The 21,445-nt window shown below is 40.7% G+C and overlaps 1 protein-coding gene across 2 annotated transcripts in view; it reads right to left on the reverse strand.

Annotated features, from left to right (window-relative positions):
* Positions 1 to 239: 239 nt before the first annotated feature.
* Positions 240 to 21,445, reverse strand: part of CS (citrate synthase) — a 23,021-nt gene continuing 1,815 nt past the window's right edge. The window contains exons 1-11 of one of the 2 annotated variants that reach the window (XM_010839248.1): positions 17,637 to 18,110; positions 12,226 to 12,276; positions 11,488 to 11,595; positions 10,715 to 10,780; positions 10,267 to 10,398; positions 9,450 to 9,638; positions 3,584 to 3,783; positions 2,763 to 2,892; positions 2,544 to 2,645; positions 2,134 to 2,343; positions 240 to 1,829 (exon numbers count right to left, since the gene is read on the reverse strand). In XM_010839248.1, coding sequence (XP_010837550.1) covers positions 1,659 to 1,829; positions 2,134 to 2,343; positions 2,544 to 2,645; positions 2,763 to 2,892; positions 3,584 to 3,783; positions 9,450 to 9,638; positions 10,267 to 10,398; positions 10,715 to 10,780; positions 11,488 to 11,595; positions 12,226 to 12,276; positions 17,637 to 17,696 — 1,419 coding nt within the window. In that variant the 5' untranslated portion in view covers positions 17,697 to 18,110 and the 3' untranslated portion in view covers positions 240 to 1,658. Of the gene's footprint in view, positions 1,830 to 2,133; positions 2,344 to 2,543; positions 2,646 to 2,762; positions 2,893 to 3,583; positions 3,784 to 9,449; positions 9,639 to 10,266; positions 10,399 to 10,714; positions 10,781 to 11,487; positions 11,596 to 12,225; positions 12,277 to 17,636; positions 18,111 to 21,445 lie in introns of those variants that run through there. The other variant, XM_010839249.1, reaches the window with a different exon arrangement.

Here is a 21,445-nt window from a genome sequence, read left to right on the forward strand (position 1 = left end):
ACAGATTTAGGAAGGATGGAGGCTAAAGGTCAAGGACTTCTAACCATTAAGACAGCAGCAATCTTCTTTGGAAATCTCACAGGGAACCTGTCTTCTGATTAGGGTAAGTGAGTGCCAAACATGCCTAAAGATAAAGAGATGCACAGGATAATGTATAACCTACTAAGTGTAGGATCTTGCTAGCCAGACTGCTTACCTCAGAATGGAGACTCTTCCAGGCCTCATTTAATAGGCTCAAACATTGTTAATAAAAACATTTATTTTGCATTTTATACAGAACAACCTGAAGTCTGCATCATGACAGTTACCCAAGGGTTTACAGACAGTATTATCCATCTCAACAGCATGGTTCTGGGGATTAGGGATCCACACAAACACAGGCAGGAGTTGCAAGGGAGGAAGGGGGGCACAGCAGGAGTGTATTTTTAATCCTTTCTTAAAAAGGCAGTAGAACCTTCTGAGTCACTTGAAACCTGTGCATATGGGGATTCTAAAACAAACAGTGTACTGTGAGCTCTTGGGGAAGGGACAGGATAAGAACCTTGATAAATAAAGGGATATTGGCTTGTGGCAGGGGATGAGGAGGGAGGTTTACTATTTTTAATGTCCTCAGCCCCAGCACCTGATAGTCAAAGGAGACCATGTCCAATCTTAAAAATCATTTCCCTGTTCAGAAAGAGGTACTAGTACTCCTGGGATCAGGCCATGAAGATATCATGCTGGTCTTTCCTAAGTCCCTGTTCTATAGCCCATAGCATATTAAAGGGGAAAAAAAAAAGGTCAGAGGGTAGTGGTTTGTGTTCCAAGGAAGTAAAAACTTAGTTCACATTAAGCACTGATAAAGCCAAATAACTAGGAAAGACCACATAGTAGACAGTGCTGTATATACCTGCTGAAAAGAGGTCTCTAGGAAGGACCAAGACAGGAAGGTCCACAGCAACCTTGGCTTGAGGTGCAGCAGGTATAGAAAATCTGGAAAGCGGTGAGTATTCAAGTAATGGGGAATAGAACACTCCTAGATCTTAATTTTAATAGGATAATTTTAAAAAAGAAAAATAAAAACCAAATATTGGTTGCCAGTCAACAACAAATACCATGGCCTTTATGATCATCTGGTAGCTTAACCAAAAAAAAAAAAAAGGCCACAGCATCACCCAATAGATCTTGCTAGGAAGTGTCTGTGTGCATGGGAGAAGTTAATGGGGCTTAGTACAGCTGACAATCCAACATGATTCCTATGGAAACAGAAGGGGTAGAGTCCTGGTTTGCTGGCCTATTAAAGGGTGGACAGAGTAGAACCAAAAGTTCTGAAGTGATGGCAAATTCTCTGCAACCAGCTTTGACCTAGGGAAAGAGGAGCCAGATTCCCACTCTGAAGATGGGGGTGAGGTGAAACCTAACCCACACTACATGCATTAGTCCTGGTCATCCTACAGTTGGTGGGCAACTCACACCAGGCAGGGGAAAGGAGCTGGTCAGGGAAGAACGGGTTACTTTTCTTCTTTTAAAAATCTTAATTTATATTTTAACCTCAGACTTATCACCAGTGCCTCAATACAATTTAATCTTAAGTCTTTAAAAGCCCCGAAACAAAGGTATACTTTTTTTTTTAAAGATCCCTCACTCTCTGCTGGATAGTTTCCTCCCCATCTTCAGTTTCACCCTGACTTAGAGTCCACAAACTTCATCAGACCATCTGTGCTCATGGACTTGGGTCTCTCTAGAGGGAAGCCTAGGGCTCGGCTCCAAATGAGCTGTGCTAATACACCTAGTGCCCGTGATACCCCAAACAGGACTGTGTAGTAATTCATCTCCGTCATGCCGTAGTACTGTAAGGTAAAAGAGAAAAAAGTTGTGTTAAAGGCCCACAGGTAGTTGCATGTACAAGTCCAGGGTGATTAAAAGCCTTAACCCAATTAGCCTTAAATAGAAATGACTGGGAAAAGTATAGCAACTGCATTCTGAAAGGAAATCATCATCCCTTCCCTCCAGCCCACACGTTCTACACCACAGGCAACTTTATCAACAGGGTTAAGGAAGGAGGTGAGAGCCCTGGCTCTGACTAGGGAGTTGATTTTGTGCATGGCAGAGAACAGTAGGGTATGGTATAAATTAGAGGAAAGCAGGACTCACCTGGAGCAGCACCCCGCTGTGAGCATCTACATTGGGCCACGGATTCTTTGCCTTGCCCTGCTCTAGGAGGATATTGGGCACAATCTTGTACAGCTGAGCAACCAGCTTAAACATGGGGTCCTGAGGCAGGTGTTTCAGAGCAAACTCTCGTTGACAGGTATATCGTGGATCAGTCTTCCTTAGTACTGCATGGCCATAGCCCGGGACAACCTGCAAAGGATGGGGTTGGGGGAAAACCAGTTGTATTCTCAGGCAGAAATTTTTGTCTTTTCTAAATTCTTCAGGGCAGACAAATGGAAAAGAAATCTCCTCTAATTTAGGAAGTTATCTCATTGTTTTCTCCTTCATTCTTTCAATTTATTGAACTTTAGTCTTGGCTTCTTTCTTAGTTGCTAAGTATCTCTGCTCACCCGTCCTGAGTTGAGTGTGTTCCAGATGTAGTCTCGTAACTTCTCATCTGACACATCTTTGCCAACTTCCTTCTGAAGTTGTGTCAGCCAAACAAGCACTTCCTATGGGGAAGGTTTAGAGAATAAGAGTGTCAATGTATATGCCAGGAGAGAATGCCAGGATCAGAAACAAAAGCATGCCAGTGAGAAAAACATGGAGCAGGAGAAGAAGAGTCTTACCTGATTTGCCAGTCCATGCAGGGGCCCTGCCAGCCCATTCATGGCTGCTGCAAAGGACAAATAGGGGTCTGAAAGGGCACTGCCCACCAAGTGGCTGGTGTGGGCACTTACGTTGCCACCTTCATGGTCACTGTGGGGAAGAAAGGAGAATAAAGGCCCAGAGAAAGGGGAAAAAAGGAGGAGACTATGCTAACAGGGACCTTGCTGTTCTCTTACTGTCACATACTTGCCTAGCTATGGGTTCACACCAGCCTAGAGCCAGTCATTTATACATAAGCTCTTGTAAGAGATGTCCCAATGTATCATCAGCCTTTGTTCACTAATCCACAGAACTGGAAAGGTTACTGGTTGATGATGCCCAGCCTGTGTGCCATGCTCCCTGACTTTCACTCAAGCTTTAATAGCAATGGCCAGAAGAGGGAGCTCCTGGAAAGCCAAAGGGCTCACCTAACGCGAACAGCTAGTTCTTTTTCCTAGCTAGAAGCACTAGCTTACTCTGTGTGGTTATAGTAATTTCACTAGACCTCTTGTGCCTTTACCAGACCCCTTTCATGCTTTGTATCATTCCATACTCTGTGCTTCCATCTCCTTGCTGCCTACCACCTGTTCCCAAAAGACGAGAATGTTAAGGAGCTTTTTCTTTTTTTTCTCTTGGTGCACTGTGTAGCATGCAGGATCTCAATTCCCTGACCAGGGATTGAACCCACACCCTCTGCAGTGGACGTGCGGAGTCTTAACCACTGGACTAACAGGGAAGTCCCAAGGAGTTTCTCTTAATATTCACCACCAATCCAGCAACCTGGTGGCTGGGTCTCCCTCACCTGTGGATGGTGAGGTACAAGCGCATGAGCTCTGTGAACTGAGCGTCAGTATAGCCTAACATGTTGGTGAAATTGTGGGACCAGTCCAGCTTAGGGTCAATGGCCCCAATACTGCTGCCCTCTCGGTACAGGTTCCGGTAGATCTTTGCTGCAACACAAGGAAGCTTTGCGATCAGATCCATAGAGTCTTCATAAATCAACTGATGGGGAGAAAAGGAAAATGGAGAAAAAAGAAGAGGAATCATCAGCAAAGAAGAGTTAGGCAGGGATCGTGTCTCTTCTCCATGGACTGGGCTTTTTGGATTGATATGGATATTTGGATTATATGCTGGGTGGTTATATATGGAGTAAATAACAACAATGACCATGTAACTGAGTAACTGTTATGACCCAGGTACTGCATCAAGGGAGTTACACATGGTATCCCATGTATATTAAAATATTATTCCCAATTTTTCTCCATTCTACAAAATATATAATGACCTTCACTTTACAGAAAAGGGAACCAAACCTCAGAGCATTCAGTCAATGCCAAAGTCAGATTTCCAACCCTTACACGTTTAAACATGATCTTTTCCACTATATGACTTTGCACTCAAACAATATGCTAAGACATTAGGTTATTTAATAATTCTATGTTCCATCTTTCAAAGAAAATTTACTATATATGCTAAGGGTCAAACAGTGACATTCAATCATTAGTTATTAACAAAGGCTTCCATTTTTAAAGCATTTACTAGTAATTATAATATCGATTATTTTCAGTTTTTTCTTTTCTTACAATAGTCCTGTAAGATAACATATCCCTCATTTGTAAAAATTGGGGCACAAAGTTACCCACTCAGCTAATAAGCATCATCTAGCTTAAATTATTAACTCATGGCCATGCTTGTTTCATCTATACCCTTACTTTCCCCTCTCATCTCCCAAATTATTGAGTGAATCCCAGATATCATATATAACATGTAAATATTTAGGCATGTATCTCTAAAAGATAAAGATCCTTCATAATCAAAATCACAAAACCATTATCCCACTGAAAAAAATTTAACAAATCTTCAATATCATTAACTAATCAGTATTGAAATCCCCTCCACACCTCATTCATTGATTAAAGCTCCCCCTCATTTGTTTGTTTTACTGAAAAATAGCCCACATTACAATTGTCTGATGTCTCTGAAATAGTTTTTAATCAATTTAAGTTCCCTCTTATGCTGTCCTTTTTTTACTTTGCAATTTACTTGTGGAAAATCAGCCTCATTTGTTCTGGAGAATTTCCCTTAGTTTAGATTTTGCTGGTTATATACCTGTGATGTCATTTAACATGTCCTTCTGTCCATTTTATTTCTGACAAATTGATAAGAGATGGAGGCTTGAGCAGATTCAGGTTCAATTTTTTTTTAGCAAGACTTTTTGATAAATAGTGCTATGTTCATTGATTAAGAGAAACATATAACATCTGGTTGTCTTTTTGTGATGTTAATGGTTTGCTCAACTTTTATGTCTCAATTTTATCTTCTCATAGGGATTTTAAGTTCCTCTAGGGAGGAACTTAGTAGTTTGTTTTTTTTTTTTTTTGGCCATGCTGCACAGCTTATGGGATCTTAGCTGACTGACCAAGGACTGAACCTGCGTCCTCTGCAGTGGAAGCAGAGTCCTAACCACTGGATTGCTAGGGAATTCCTATTTTTTCTGTTAGTAACAAAAAAATTTGGGAATTCCTTGGTGGTCCAGTGGTTAGGACTCGGTGTTTTCACTGCCAAGGCCTGGGTTCAGTTCCTGGTTGGCTTCAGTTCCTGCAAGCCATGAGGTGCAGCCAAAGAAAAAACAAAGAAATTTCTACTTTCAGTCACAGTACATAGGAACCATGGAGAAAATACTTGCTGATATTATATAGTGCTGTCCTATCAAGTTAACTGGCTAGATGTTCCTGTAAGAAGTCATGAGGTTTTAGTAGTTCTGCTGGAACAAAGAACAAAATCTATAATAAGTATCTTAAATGAGATAATCTATGTGAAGTCATCTATTACTCAAGTACTCAGCATTGAATTTTGTCAGTGCCACCAAGAGTCAATGAGAACACTGCCAAAATTAAAAAGCTACTTGAAGCAAGAAGTACTTAGCTAACACAAGTTCTCAGGAGATTACTTACATGATAATCATACTATTAAACACACCTCCTTGCAGATTTACATCCCCCAAGGAAGTAGATGTTTTCCAGAAGTATGCCTAAAGGATATGCAGATCTAAGGGACCTGGATCGATTAGCAGAATGCCAAGAACAACAAGATCCTGGGCTAGGCCAACTGGCATCTGTGGACTATGTACTAATTTTCACAATTGTTTGTGAAGTATGAATGACCGATTCATAAAGAAACTACAAAAAGATTGTTTCAACCTCTACCACTGAGGATGAAGTTTATGAAGCAGCTAGTATCAGACCAGGTCTGACACTGTGGGATCTTTACCCTGCTTTTTGTAGTGGGAAAGCTGTACTGTCAAGAGATTCAATAGATAAACACACGGACAGAGAACTCCTTATTTCTTCTTTAATAAGCTAATAAGACTGAGGTGCTACTTAGCTACTGGTACTAACTCATTCTTCATCTTTAAACCCTCAGAAGAAAAAAGGACAAAATATGCCACCACTGCATCTGCCTGGAATAAAGGTAACAAAACTGGCCATAATCATCACTGTGATCCAGCATCTCTAGGGCTAGAGAAATTCTGGCCAAGTACTTAGCAAGTAATAATTTAAAAAATTTTTTTATTGGAGTATAGTTGATTTACAGTGTTGTACTACTAATAGCTATTAATCATTATTAAGAAGACACAGAAAATGAAGAGTCAGTATTAATGGTGAAGAGACCCTAGAGTGAAACAAACTCAAGTCTCAACCTGGTCTCCACCAGCTACTAGCTGCATGACCCTGGGCGTGCTACTTTATTTCTCTCATCTTCAACTTTGCCATTCAGTAAAATGAGAATAAACAGTAAGGTCTACCTCATGGGGTAGTTCTGATGATTAAATCAGATGAGTATAAGCATTCAAGCTGATGCTTTCAAGAGTTGTTTGTTAGGTGTTGGAATGACAGCTTCAAACCCTACACATACTGTTCATAGGCCTTACTAGAAAAACCTGATCTGTCAGCTACTTTGCCAATTTTACCCAATCCAACAGTATCTTAAGGCTACCTCACAGTTAAACAGCTTGTGCATCAGAGTAATCTCCTAGTCACAAGTGAAGTTAAGTCAATTATAAAAAGACCTAACTCTTTCACCTCAAGAGACTACACAGTTATCTAAAGTCATGTAAACTGCTATGGAAGGAAAGCTGTAGGCAGATCATCCATTGAGATATATGTAAAACAGCATGAACGGATAATTCTAGCAGAGACTTAGATCACATGTACTCTTTAACATAAATTTTTAAACAGAAATAACCAGTTGAATGCTGTCATGTAATTCTACTTAAGCAGAATAGTAGAATAGTGCTTCAGTGACCTTTGAGAGAGATACAAGACATGGCAGCAAAATAGCACCAAGTTCCACTAGAGCAATTACTGGAGCTAACTTTTGTTCAGTATGAACTTTATTAGACACACATCCTGAGGCTGACTGATTTATCAGTAATGCTTACAAATACTCTCAAGGTTGGTAAAGTCCTGAAATACAATCTTTACCTCAAGACAACCACCCTCAAATGACATCTCCCAAGAGGTAACAGAACAACCAACCAATACCTGTACACTGAATCGGAGGCAAGAGCAAGCAGAGAACAAGATTCATCTTCCTGATTCAATAAAGGACAGTGTGAAGCAGTGCAGCCTGTTTGGATACCTGGGAAATATCTTGTAGGTATTTACTGCAAAGTATGAAGAAGATCATGGCATCCGGTCCCACCACTTCATGGGAAATAGATGGGGAAACAGTGTCAGACTTTATTTTTCTGGGCTCCAAAATCACTCCAGGTGGTGACTGCAGCCATGAAATTAAAAGACACTTACTCCTTGGAAGGAAAGTTATGACCAACCTAGATAGCATATTCAAAAGCAGAGACATTACTTTGCCCACAAAGGTTCATCTAGTCAAGGCTATGGTTTTTCCTGTGGTCATGTATGGATGTGAGAGTTGGACTGTGAAGAAGGCTGAGCGCCGAAGAATTGATGCTTTTGAACTGTGGTATTGGAGAAGACTCTTGAGAGTCCCTTGGACTGCAAGGAGATCCAATCAGTCCATTCTGAAGGAGATCAGCCCTGGGATTTCTTTGGAAGGAATGATGCTAAAGCTGAAACTCCAGTACTTTGGCCACCTCATGCGAAGAGTTGATTCATTGGAAAAGACCCTGATGCTGGGAGGGAATGGGGGCAAGAGGAGAAGAGGACGACAGAGGATGAGATGGCTGGATGGCATCACTGACTGGATGGACGTGAGTCTGAGTGAACTCTGGGAGTTGGTGATGGACAGGGAGGCCTGGTATGCTGCGATTCATGGGGTCGCAAAGAGTCGGACACGACTGAGCGACTGATCTGATCTGATCTGATCTGAGGAAGTACTCTACAATAGTCAACACAACAGCATCATAAGTAGTAACAGGCACTCCTGAGTGGTCAATTTCTAACAAACAAGTTTTAAAAGAAATGTTGGGCTTGATTTAACTTTTTCTGTTATGGTGACCCACACAGATAACAATGACTTGAAAGAGCATTTTAAAAAAAAATGAAAAGCAATATATTCAGATTATACAACCTTCTGAATCTGCTGATTTGTGATTTCATAAATGCTTGTGGATATGTTTAGTTTGCATCATTCCTATACCTTTCTCCTCAAAGCCAACCAGACTAGTATCAATTGCAAACTTTCTCTCCTTCTTTCCCTCAATAGCACTCAATTCTGTATACACAGCTGGCACTGAGTAAACACTGACCAATCAAATGGAGTGGGACTTGCCAAAACCCCAAGGAGATTTCATCAGACAAGTGGGCCATACTATTCTATGAATAGTATGAACTCACAGTGAACTCCTTAGGGGCCTTCTGGTCAAAAATCATTTAGTGCATCTGCTTTGCCAAAAGGGACTTTTCCATTCCTATACTACCTGTCTCTAAATAAGAAACAAACAAACAAAAAGAGATGTCCTTCTGTAGACCTAGCCAGATAAATTGTACTTTACCCAGTATTTGTGATGTATTGGAAAGAGGAGAGAAGGAAGTGTGTCCTGTGCACTAGGACAAGGCCCAACAATCTTCTCATACTCTCACTACAGAGTTCAAACTGTGAAAGTCACACTGTTTTCAGAGAATAAAGCTCATTTGCTTTTTGCATCCTCATTCCAGGATACTAACTACCCTTCCACTCCTGACAGGTATCTGGAGTGGCTTAGCCCAAACAGTGGCTGACTGCAATCGGTCCTTCCTAGACTCCAGAATTGCCTTAGGTGCCATTCTTCCAACTTAAAAAGGTTCTCATTTGAAGAAGAGAAGAAAGGATCTTTTGGGGCCAGGGTATGTCTACTCTGCGAAACCTTCCTCAGGGACCCTGCAATTAAAGTCACACCTTTTTCAATATTCCAACAGTGCTGTGTACATACCTCTATTATAGCAAGATTACTGAACTGTAATTCCTTTTTTACGTGTATATCACCCTTACTAAAATCAATAACCTTGGTGATACAAAGCATGCTTCATTTATCTTTGTAATTTCAATAACCCATAAAAAGCAACCCTACAATAAAATTTTGTTAAATGAATCTGTGGCGTAACTCAGGGTAGTAATTTTCCTAAGAATTCTTCATTCCTTTTTCTTTCTTTGCACTCAGGTCCTTTGAATCTCTATCAAACATCAATCATCACAGCAAAGTTTCCTACCTCCCAGTACTTGGTTCGGTTGATACCCTCTGAATATGCTCGGGCAAAGGTACTTTCACTGTTGAGAGCTGTAACAGCTGCACTGAGCTGAGACATGGGGTGTAGATTAGTGGGAAAGTTGTCCAGCATGGTGACCACGTGGGAAGGCAGAGCTGCCCTCTTTGCCCACTCCTGTGAGAGCCAAGATACCTGTGAAAAGGAAGACATTGCTTATAACACTAGACAAGGAAAAAGAAGACAAATAAAAAGACAACAGGGGACTTCCCTGGTGGTCCAGTGGTTAAGAATTTGCCTTCCAATACAGGGGACATGGAAGGGAACTATGATCCGACATGTTACTGGGCAACAAAACCCACGTGCTGCAACTGGAGAATAGAGAAGCTCATGTACTCTAGAGCCTGTGTGCCACAACTAGAGAAAGCCTGCGCATGGCACAGCACAGCACAGCCAAAATGGAAGAAAATGAGAAAAAAAAAAGACAATGAGTATTCCCTGGTGGTCCAGTGGTTAGGACTCGGCGCTTTCACTGCTGGGAGCCTGGGTTGAATCTCTAGCTGTGAGTAACTTGCAAAATGGTAACAAAGATCTTGCAAGCTGCCTGGTGTGACCAAAATAAAAAATTTAAAGAAAATGAAAAGATTGACCTCAAGTAAATAAAATCCAAGAGATTTCAATCCAGTCCACTTACAAAACAGAACTCTGCTCTGATTTCCTTCCCCTCTATAAACTACCACCCATAACCAGAATAATATTAAGTGCTTGAGATTAGAAAAAGGCAAAGGAGGGGAATGAGAAGGGCTAATGTCCTTCTACTTACCTGTTCCTCTGTTGGGATTTGTCCAGTTACCAGCAGCCAAAATAAGCCCTCTGGCAAGGGTTCTTCGCCCCCTTTAGCCTTTGGCAGCAGTTTCTGGCATTCAGGGATGCTGTAGCCTCTAAAACGGATGCCCTTGAGGGAGAGGAGTAAGGATTACAACTCAAAAATCACATAAATTGACTGATCTCACTTTCTTCAGACCTGTCAACAAGTTACAACTTTCAAAGTGTAAATCTTTAGGTAACTTACTCTTGCTTTGTACTTTTACTAGTTGATATATTTAAAAGGTAAAGTTATTTTTCAGCTATTCCATATGTACCTATTTTCACCTTCCAAAATATATAGGTATGTGCCCTATTTTGTTCTCCTCACCCTTAGTGATTTAATCCATGGTGTGCACAACTAAGTAAAGTCAGTGATTACTAGTAATCGACAGGAAGTCTCTTACCTCATCAGGATCAAGAACTGATGTTTCATATACCAATCCCTTCATGCCTCGCATGCCACCATACATCTAAAGAAAAGAGGATGTAACAAGTTGTCCAAGTAATTCAGGCAAGAGCTTGTTAGAGCTTCATGGGATCTGGGGGAGGAAATTTAGTCTCTGACTTGCAAAACTTTGGGAGATTTCTGAGTTAACTTTCTACAGAATGTAATTTTGAAAGACTGCTAACGCTGGAAATGAATTTTTTAAGTTGAGAAATCACTATCTTTAGTTAATGTTTCTGCCTGTGCTCCCTTTTGTTATTTTTTTCTCCTGCCTGCTCTTCTCCCCTCATTCCCACCAACCAAAGTAAACAGAATGGGATTGACTATATGGAAAGAAGATGGAGACCAATGGCTAAACAGTGTTAGGAAATTATCATCTGAGCTGCTGAGATTCTCAGAACTGAAGAAAAACCATCCTAAAGCTGTTCTATAAGGCCAGCTAGAGCTATGGTCTAACTGGATGATCAACTCAGAGACAGAGAACCTTGGGCCCAAAAGCTGAGGGGTTGGGAAAAGTAATAGAAACTTCATTCATCCTTTCCCATACATGAATTAGGTTAGCCTCAACTATGAAATCTGTGGAAGAGAACAGTCTGATTTCTAACAGACACCATTAGTTTCAACATTTCCCTATGTGGGACAGAATGCTCTGAATGGTCAGTGAGGAGGGTGGTGCTTCTGCCCCAGTGTGGTGCCGAGCTCCTTTTCCAGGCAAAACCCCACAGCCCTCACCATGTCCACAGTGATCTGGCCCACCACCGTCTTGCCATGTTGCTGCCTGAAGGCCTTCACTCTGGTCTGCTCCTTAGGTATCAGATCAGCCAATATGTCTTTCAAATTCTAAAAAGAGAAGTAGAGAGGCTAAGTGATGATCAAAATATTGATTATATTTCTGCCAAGTTGATATGTTAAGACTGCTTTTTAGAATTTGGCTTTCTCTGTCAGGGAAGCCTGGTCAACTGCTCTGTACAGATGAGGGTAAAAGAATTAGGCAGACGAAGAAGGGAATGGGGAGTTGTTTAATGGGTACAGTTTCAATTTGGGAAGACAAAAGTTTTGGAGATGAAAAAAAAAAAAAAGTTTTGGAGATGAATAGTGATGATGTTTGCACAATAATGTGAATTACTTAACTACCCCTAAACTATAAACTTGAGAACAGTCTATTTTCTAATGAATACCATAAGCTCCAGCATTTCCTTTTATGGGACAGAATGCTTTGAATAGTCGGTGAAGAGAATGGTACTTTGGTTGAAGTACATTACAGAACTACTTTTTTTCCAGCCAAAATCCCACAGCCCTTATCATGTCCACAGTGATTTAGCTATCTTAAAATAGCAGTAGTAATAATGGCTATAACAAGAGTCTTGGTCACCTCCAGGAGACACTTGGGATAATGATAAAAGCCTGGATGGTAGCCCACCCCAGGGTCCAGCTGCCTCAATGATCCTCAGTCCTCTTTCCAAATCTTACCGTGGAAGAAGCACTGGCATGCCTGGCAGCAAGAACAAGACAGGATGCATTCTGCAAAAAAAACACAAAACCTTATACAACCATCCTCCTTCCTGTAGTTACAATGCCTCAACCTCTCTCTTTATTTTAGCCTCTGTGGACAGTTTGACATATGAAAGCTGTATAAGGCCTTGAGCAACCTGGAAAGAATTTCCAGTCTGGAGGCAGCAGCTTCATCAGCACTCCCCGAAGAGCCTCTCCCATCACCTGGGTTCTAAGGGCTGGGCTTTGTTAGGCATGAAGGAAACGGCAGAGAGGCAGTTGTTAAAGTACCCAGTCCTTCAAAAATCTAGCTTTCCGTAGCTCTGAGGAGCCCTGAGAAAAGCAACGAGGAAACTGATCAATCCCTTAACCAGGCTGGTAATCTCTCTTCAGCACCTAGTCCTTTGGCAGCACTTCAACCTCTCCATTCTAGAAGAGTCCAGAGGGGAAAGCAACCTTTTACAACACTACCTGAAATGCTCCTGGAAAAAGCATGGAGAAGACAGGATATCTACAAAGTAACAACCAGACTGCTCAAGGACAGCAATGGAAACTAGAAAACTGGTAAGTTAGCTTTAACATACTGAGAGAAATTACTAGACTTGTGTACCCAGGTGAGAAAGAAAAAACTCTTAAAGGAGGTGAAATAAAGACATTTCAGGCAAACAAAAGCTGAGAGTTTATCACTCACACACCTGTACCAAACAAATTTTTTTTTTAATTGAGGTATAATTCTTGTACAGTATTCTGTCAGTCTCAGGTGTACAACATGATTCATAATTTTTTAAGGTTATATTCCATTTATAGTTATTGCCCCACTTCATTCTCCCCATTGGCACCCATTAGTTTATTCTCATATCTGTACTTTTCTTTGTTATATTCACTAGTTTTCTTTTTAAATTCCATGTAAGTGATAAACAGCATCTGTCTTTCTGACTTCCTTCACTTCACATGGTACACTCCAGGTCCATCCATGTTGCTGAAAATGGTAAAATGTCATTCTTTTTTATGGCTTAGTAGTATTCTGTTGTGTATATAACACACACATCTTTATCCATTCATCTCTTGATGGACACTTAGATTGCTTCTGTATTTTGTAGCTAGGCTATATTTTTCTATATTTAGAGATAGTTTTTTCCCCCCAAGAAACACAACTTTCTATGAAGATTGCTGAGTTGCAAGAGAAAGTTCAACACTGCCTTTGAAAAAGACAACCAGTTGTACTACTACCAAGTTTTAAGGATTTAGCCAAGGAGGCTGACTTTTCTTCAGATTATTCTGAAGATAAGATTAGATAGTAAAAAATAAGCCCCAGGGTCCTCATCTATAAAATGGTGCTGATACCCACTAGATCCCACAGGGCTGTCTTGTGATGATTAAATTACAATGGACGTGGGAGCACTTTGCAAACTAAAGATCACACACACACACACACACACACACAAACCATGCAGCAAGTCTATACCTCTCCTTTTGCCAAAAAGTCAGACATACTTTTTTAGGTAACTACAGTCATCCCTCGGTATTCAAGGGGGAATTGGTTCCAGGACCTCCCCACCCTCAACAGATACCAAAATCTGAGGAAGCTCGAGTTTCTTACATAAACTGGTGTAGTATTTGTATATAACCTATGCATATTTTCCCATATACTTTAAGGTATCTCTAAATTACTTATAATACCTGCTACTGCTAAGTCACTTCAGTCGTGTCCGACTCTGTGCGACCCCATAAACGTCAGCCCACCAGGCTCCCCCGTCCCCGGGATTCTCCAGGCAAGAACACTGGAGTGGGTTGCCACTTCCTTCTCCAATGCATGAAAGTAAAAAGTGAAAGTGAAGTCGCTCAGTCGTGTCCAACTCTTCGATACCCCATGGACTGCAGCCTACCAGGTTCCTCTGTCCATGGGATTTTCCAGGCAAGAGTACTGGAGTGGGGGCCACTGCCTTCTCTGTTATAATACCTAAAGCAATGTAAATGCTATATAGTTGGAAGTACAAAGTAAATGCTATGCCAGTAGTCAGCACATGGCAAGTGCAAGTTTTGCTTTTTGAAACTTTCTGGAATTAAAAAAATGTGTTTGATCCACAGTTGGTTGTACCCACAGGTGCAAAACCCATGGATACAAAGGGCCGACTGTACTGTGTTGCTGTCTGATTGTGCTGGAAATCATTTGAACTAGTGGTGGTGTATAAATTCCAAAACACCACATGCTTAAGGTGAGACTGAGTAGTGCCTGAGGCTTTTAGAATTTCATACCCCTCTTTCTGTTGGGGCAGGAGGAAGAAATGGAAAGGGAAGAGACCCTTCAGAAAACTTTATTTTAAGAAGAATCAAAAGAAAGAAAGAGAAGTCACTCAGTTGTGTCTGACTCTTTGTGACCCCTGCCAGGCTCCTCCATCCATGGGATTTCCCAGGCCAAGAATATCCAAAGCTAAATTCAGAGAACACAAGGCAAGCTAATGTGGCCTTAAAACAAAGGGGGAAGGCCTCAGATTGTTAATGAGGGCTGATTGCGACTCCTCTCATTAACTTTCTAAAGAATCTCCTCTAGCTCACTGAGGACCATTTGGGCAGAATGTACACAGCACAAATAGCTATTTAGGCTGTTCATCCTACATGGGGTGAATGGGAGTGCACCCAGCACTCAAGAAATAACTATTTCCTTTATCTTACTAGTCATCCAAAAGTGAACAAGGGAAAACCTTGAGTGGGTTCAAACTACTCTTCTACAGCACTTTCCATGTTCAAGCTATTTCATGCTCCACGGTCCCATAGATCCCCTATTATAGAAGCCCTATCTCCTGGAGACCACATCAGCACTCAGCAGACCCTTTAATTGTGGGTAGTTGGTTATGTGGGTTTGCTTTTAAAGAGGCTGTAGGGGAACATACCATCTGAGAGAAAAAAGAAGTTGAAATCTCTCCATAATGATAATTTTTTCACTTTTAAAACATCTTTAAGTTTCTATAATGGCTGGCTACTTCACTGGCAAGAGGAAGACATTATAAGAATAGTCTAAGGTTAAATCTTAGGCATAAGAAAAAAAATGTATCCAAGCTAAGCTGACAGAATGAAAGCCTGATCTTAAGATGAAAATGAAATTCTCTCAGAATGGAGGTCTCTCTTCCAGCAATATGCCTGTATGAACATAAAACAAAAACAGTTTTTTCCCCTTATAAGAGAGAACTACTAGAATCAATGAGCTTCCTTCTCCTTTTACTTCACTTAAGGTTAAAAAAAAAAAAGGAAATCAGAAAGAGAAGAGTGGAAGGTCAACTAACAAGGCTATAAGAATGCAACATCATTTAAAGGCATCAGATGGAAAGTATTACCATACTTGCACCACCAGCAAAGTCTTAATTTCCTTTGTAGAGCGTGTCTTTGCCATTTAATGAGGCACCTCAATGTAACTTGAGGAGAGCTGATCTCAACTGTCCCTAATCTCCATCTGCAACACTTCTTAGCCAGATCTCCAATTTGCAAAAATGCTAGTGTGTGAACAGCATGGCTAGGTAGCTCCAAAGTGAAGGTAGAATATTCTGTTCCTACTATACTTCTGGTTGTGTGAGCCTAGCCAAGTCATTTAATCTTTCTGTGCTTTAATTTCCTTATCTCTAAAATGTAAACAATCTACCTGAAAAAGAATTCAGAGTAAAGATAGTAAAGATGATCCAAGATCTTGGAAAAAGAATAGAGGCACTGATCAACACACTATAAATGTTTAACAACAAACTAAAGAACAAACAGATAAACAATAAAGTTTAAGTTTAGTCGTGTTCAACTCTCTGCGACTCCTGGACTATAGCCTACCAGGCTCCTCTGTCCATGGGATTTTCCAGGCAAGAATACTGGAGTGGGTTGCCATTTCCTTCTCCAGAGGATCTTCCCTACCCAGGGATCAAACCCGGGTCTCCCACATTGTAGGCAGACGTTTACCATCTGAGCCACCAGGAAAGTTAAACAGATAAACAATACAATAACTTAAATAAAAAATACACTAGAAGGAATCAATAGCAGAATAAGTGACACAGAAGAAACAGATAAGTGAGCCTGAAGACATGAATGAAAAAAAAAGAAATGAGGACAGTCTGAGGCCTCTGAGACAATATTAAATGCACAAACATCCACATTACACAGGTCCCAGAAGGAGGAGAGAGAGAGGACCTGAGAAAATATTTGTAAAATGGAAATAACTGAACCCACCTCAAAGCACTGCTAGGAGGATGAATTAAGTCAATATTTATGAAGCACTTACAATCATGCCTGGCACACAGCACCAAGTGCTGTATATTTGTTATTTAATAAATATAGAAAATTAAATAGTATGGCTACTTTCCAGCACTCTTCAATGTCAAGTTTAGTCATATTTTAGCTCACCCTGCAGCCTAGGGGGGAGAAAAAAACTAAAGAAATATGAAGGATTTTAAAAACAATCAATATGGATAGAATATTGGAAAAAATTCAGGTTAGGATAACTTTACCTAATGATGTAGAAGACAGAGCACATGGCTTGGAATTAGGAAAGGAAATCTGGGTTCCAGTCCCAGCTCCATTACTAAATAACTGAGACATCTAAAGCAAAACTACTACTGTTTTCCTTGCCCTCTCCACTTCTAGCATAACACTCAAGCTACTTGGCTCCAAAGTCTGATCCTAAGGTTCCAACAAGGACATATATATAAAGGTACATAAAAACCTTGCTATTTAAAAAATATGACTGCCTGGCCAGCAATATTACCATTACCTGGAGCTTGTCAGAAATGCAGAATCTTGGGTTTCACCTCAGACCTACTGAATCCAAATCTGTAGTTTAACAAACTCACTAGGTTGATTCCTATCGACAGTAAAGTTTGAGAAACATCCATGATTTAAAGTGTTAAGCAAGGAAGCAGAGGGGAGAACACCAAGAGTCTAGGATGTGGTGTTATTAAGAGTCAAGTCCTAAATTCAGGTCCCGCTACTATCCTGCTGTGTTACCATGGCTCTAAGACCTAACTTCTAGTTTCAATTTTGACATCTCAAAATTGGTAATAAAGCCAATTTCAGGGTAGACAAGTGGACTACATGAAATAATTTGCATGAAAGCATCTAGAACAATGCCTTCTGCATAGCTGAGATCAGTAAACATGTTTCTTAGTTATGTGTTGGCTTATTACCTACCAACTTGTGTCACAACTCTCTTATGGAGCTGGATCCCAGGAAAGAGACAGTCAAGTCTGAGGAAGGGGTGAGTGAATAATTCCCTGTAGTTGAAGAACAGGAAATAAAGCCCCAACTTTCTGAAGGGCTTTCTGACCAAGCGAAGAGTCTCAGGGAGAGGAAACAAATTTAACTAACTATAATCTACCAGCAGGAGGTGTTAGAGGGCTGTCATACCTTAGGCTACATACCTCATCTCTTCTACCTCCTGGCTGCCAGTGAAAGCTGCTAAATGGCTTTGTACAGTGCATTCAGGCTATACTCACAGATAGAACAGGCCAGCTTACAAATCTCTGAGTCATCCCCGAACTTTCAACTCCTAGCTCCTCCCCCCAATTCTGGAGGTGTGGCAACTGAGCTTCGGCTTCTGGTTACATGCCACGTGTGGAGTCATTCTACAGGAAAGGCGGCTGTCAGGTGAATCAGGGAATCATCTGCCTCAGTAGGTCAGCTGCTTCATGGGGAGAGACAGTAAGAGCTACTTCCAAAGACAAGGGCCAGGCTTACAGCTTCTGTCTGCCAGAATTCTCTACAGGGTGGTGGGAATTACCATCACTAAAAGGCTTTTTCAAATTCCACATGCTGCCATCCCATGCCAATAACTTTTAGTGAGCTGGTTATTACTGATAGAAATGGGCTGCAGCTGTCAAATGTGCTATGCTAGGATGGAAAAATACAATTAAGGGAACCTCTATCTTAAAAGGCCAAGGGAGGAAAAGGACAAATAAAACATGCAGGAAATTCTGCCAAAGATTTGCTTATAATACTTTAGGGTATTGGCCAAGTCCCTTAACAAAAATCAATTAAAACTACTCCCTTCTCCCCCAGATTCTGCAAACAGTAGAATCCCATTTGGATAAGCACTTACTTAATAATGTAGTTACTTCTCTCTTATTCCTCTTAGCCTATTATCATCATTGATCTATATCTAGGACCCTTACTCTACAAGGGAAAAGCCAAATTTCCTTCAATACTCCATCAAACACACATTCAGAACATGTCCTGGCACATATCCAGGAGCTCCAACATCAAATTTGTGAGCCTACAAACTACTGTGTATAAAATAAATAGGCTACAAGGATATGTTGTATAGTATAGGGAACATAGCCAATACATAATAATATTTATAAGTGGAATATAATCTACAAAATTGTGAATCACCATGTTGTACACCTGAAATACTGTAAATAATCTACACCTCAATTTAAAAATTAATTAAAAAAAAACTTGTGAGAGATGCTCCTGATTTTATTAGCACCCTTGTCCAGTAACAAAAGATCAGAGCTTGCCAAGCCAGCAGAACTGGCTTAGTTGATGAAACAACACAATTCTCTAATAACTGCAAGAAAAAGCTTGTGCTATGAAGGCTTCCAGTGCAGAAGAAACAACTTACATTAAGTAAAAACGAACACACGCAGGACAAAGACTCCTCTCTCCCCAGAACCAGGTCAGAGAACTAAAGCCATTTAACATCTGTGTTTCACAAGGGTAATACTGGAAGTCTATCCGCACTACTTGGTCAGGCCACTTAATAGCCTGAGCAGAGAAATCTTTAGATTTCGTACTCTGATGCCCTTCATACTCATAAGAATTCCCTTAATAATTCTGCCCAACTCCCATTGTCTAACAGACCCTTCTCTAAAGGTTCGCTGATTATTCAATGAAGAAGACTGCAAAGGACACCAATTCAGCCTCAGGAAAGAATTGAGTCCTAATTTTTCTTTTAGAGAAATTCTTACTGTTCTTTAATAGTTGCTAAACACCTATCTAGAGAAAATAGTCTAAAACAGACTACAGCTACTTTTGAAGTCATTTAAAAATAATCACTAGTTAGGGACTACCTTGGTGGTCCAGTGGTTAAGAATTTGCCTTGCAATACAGAGGACGCAAGTTCAATCCCTGGTTGAGGAACTAAGATCCCATTTGTCAAGGAGCAACTAAGCTCATGTGACACAGCTAGAGAATCTGTGCTAGATTCTGTGTAGTGCAATTAAGACCCGATGCAATCAACTAAATACATATTTAAAAAATCACTAATTAAAAAAAAAAAGCTCAACACACACACACACATATATATTAAATATAGTTACAAGCAAAAAGGACTGCATGTGGCTTTATTGGCCCAACAGGAGGGGATCACCAAGCAGTCAACTGAGACACTTGAAAAAAATACAAATTTCCAGATCCACCCCACCTCTGCTGAACCAGAATCTGCATATAGGATTCATAAACGTGCAAGGTAAACAAGCCACCCCAGGCGATGATGCTCACTGTGAACTTACTTACAGATCTTTTAAAATGATAACACGTTAAAAGAAACAGGAATTCAGGCAATTTCAGGGAAGAACTGAAAAACAGATCCTAAGATCTGCTGCTAAAGTTGTCTCTCTACTGGTTTTAATTTCACTCAAATCCTATTCAACTCTATTACATAAGGCACCAAAAACAGGGCAGAAGGAATTACTCTGTGGCTTTAGGAAGCTCCACCAAGTCTGGTTTCCCGCCTTCTGCCCACTTGGAATGTCAGCCTTCCCTTCTGATTACCTGCTTAATCCCTGCTTATCTCAATGCCTCCCCACACCCATGTATTCAAGGGCTATCAATCTAAAGACCACCAGGAAGAACAAATACAATCACTCCACCACTAGCACAGGATGAGGCATCGCTCTTCACTGTTCATCTTTGATTCATCTTGTAAGCCATCAGGCAGTTGCCATCACTTTGGGTAGCAGAGAATCAAAGAAGTTCGAGAGTTTGCCCTTAACACGCTTTGGGCTTTAAGCTTAACTAATATTTCAAAGGACAAAACTGACTCAATTGTGTAGAACCCATTTTCAGGCTTGAATTTACAGAAGAGATGTGTAGGGGTGTGGGCTTGCTGTAAAGTGTCTTGAAAAAGTCTAGAAATAATCTAGAAACACTTTTGGATTGACTTAACTAAAGTTATCAAACAGCTTAGAGGAATAATTCTCAAAGATATAAGAAGTAGGGCTGTCTGTCACTTTGGTATTAAGAATGCAGAAGTTAATTGGTGGATCTACTCTAATTCCCAACTCAGATCACCTATGAAAAGACAGCACAAAGCGAAGGCACCCACAGCTAATACTAAAGCCATTGCTTACTAGAAATTCGTTCAGATAAACAAGAAGTCAAATAACCTTAAGGCTCTGAATGAGGTGGTCTCTTCAACTCAGGTGCTCATTAAATTACCTGACAGTGGGCAGGGTGGAACAACAGAACAATGATTAGCATTTGTGTCTCCTAGCAAGGTTAAACAGAGAAGGCAATGGCACTCCACTCCAGTACTTTTGCCTAGAAAATCCCATGGACAGAGAAGCTTGGTAAGCTGCAGTCCATGGGGTCGATAGAGTCAGACACGACTGAGCGACTTCCCTTTCACTTTTCACTTTCATACGTTGGAGAAGGAAATGGCAACCCACTCCAGTGTTCTTACCTGGAGAATCCCAGGGACCGGGGAGCCTGGTGGGCTGCCATCTATGGGATGGCACAGAGTCGGACACACTGAAGCGACTTAGCAGCACTAGCAGCAGCAAGGTTAAAAAGTTTTCTCAGAAAAGTGAATTACACCTGACTTTGAGAATCAAAGTAGTAGGCACTATTTTTGCCTTCTAAAGTCTACCTTAATAGCGAAGGAAAAACAGCACCATTAAGCTGTAGGCTAATCTGGAAAGTTCAGGCAGGTGCTAGCAATGCTGTCAGATTGAAAGACTTCTTGGTATTCTGGCTATACTGCTTACATCTCAGGAAGTTTCCACTGCTTGGTCTGTTGAGCTTTGTTATAAAGGTTGAAAGCCTTCTAAGGGCTTCCAATATACAGGTTTCTAGGATCCTCAGGTCCAACAGGAAAGTAAACAAAACAATAATGATCACTACGATTAGGTTGCCTTGTCAATTCAAAAACTTTCTGAGTTTCTTTCCCCAGAGGTTTAAGAGAAAAACTAAATTCAAATGTAAATTCCAAAGGCAGTTTCAAACTGTA

This window comes from Bison bison, unplaced genomic scaffold (genome assembly GCF_000754665.1).
Source record: "Bison bison bison isolate TAMUID 2011002044 unplaced genomic scaffold, Bison_UMD1.0 scf7180017864115, whole genome shotgun sequence".
Lineage (NCBI taxonomy): Eukaryota > Metazoa > Chordata > Mammalia > Artiodactyla > Bovidae > Bison > Bison bison.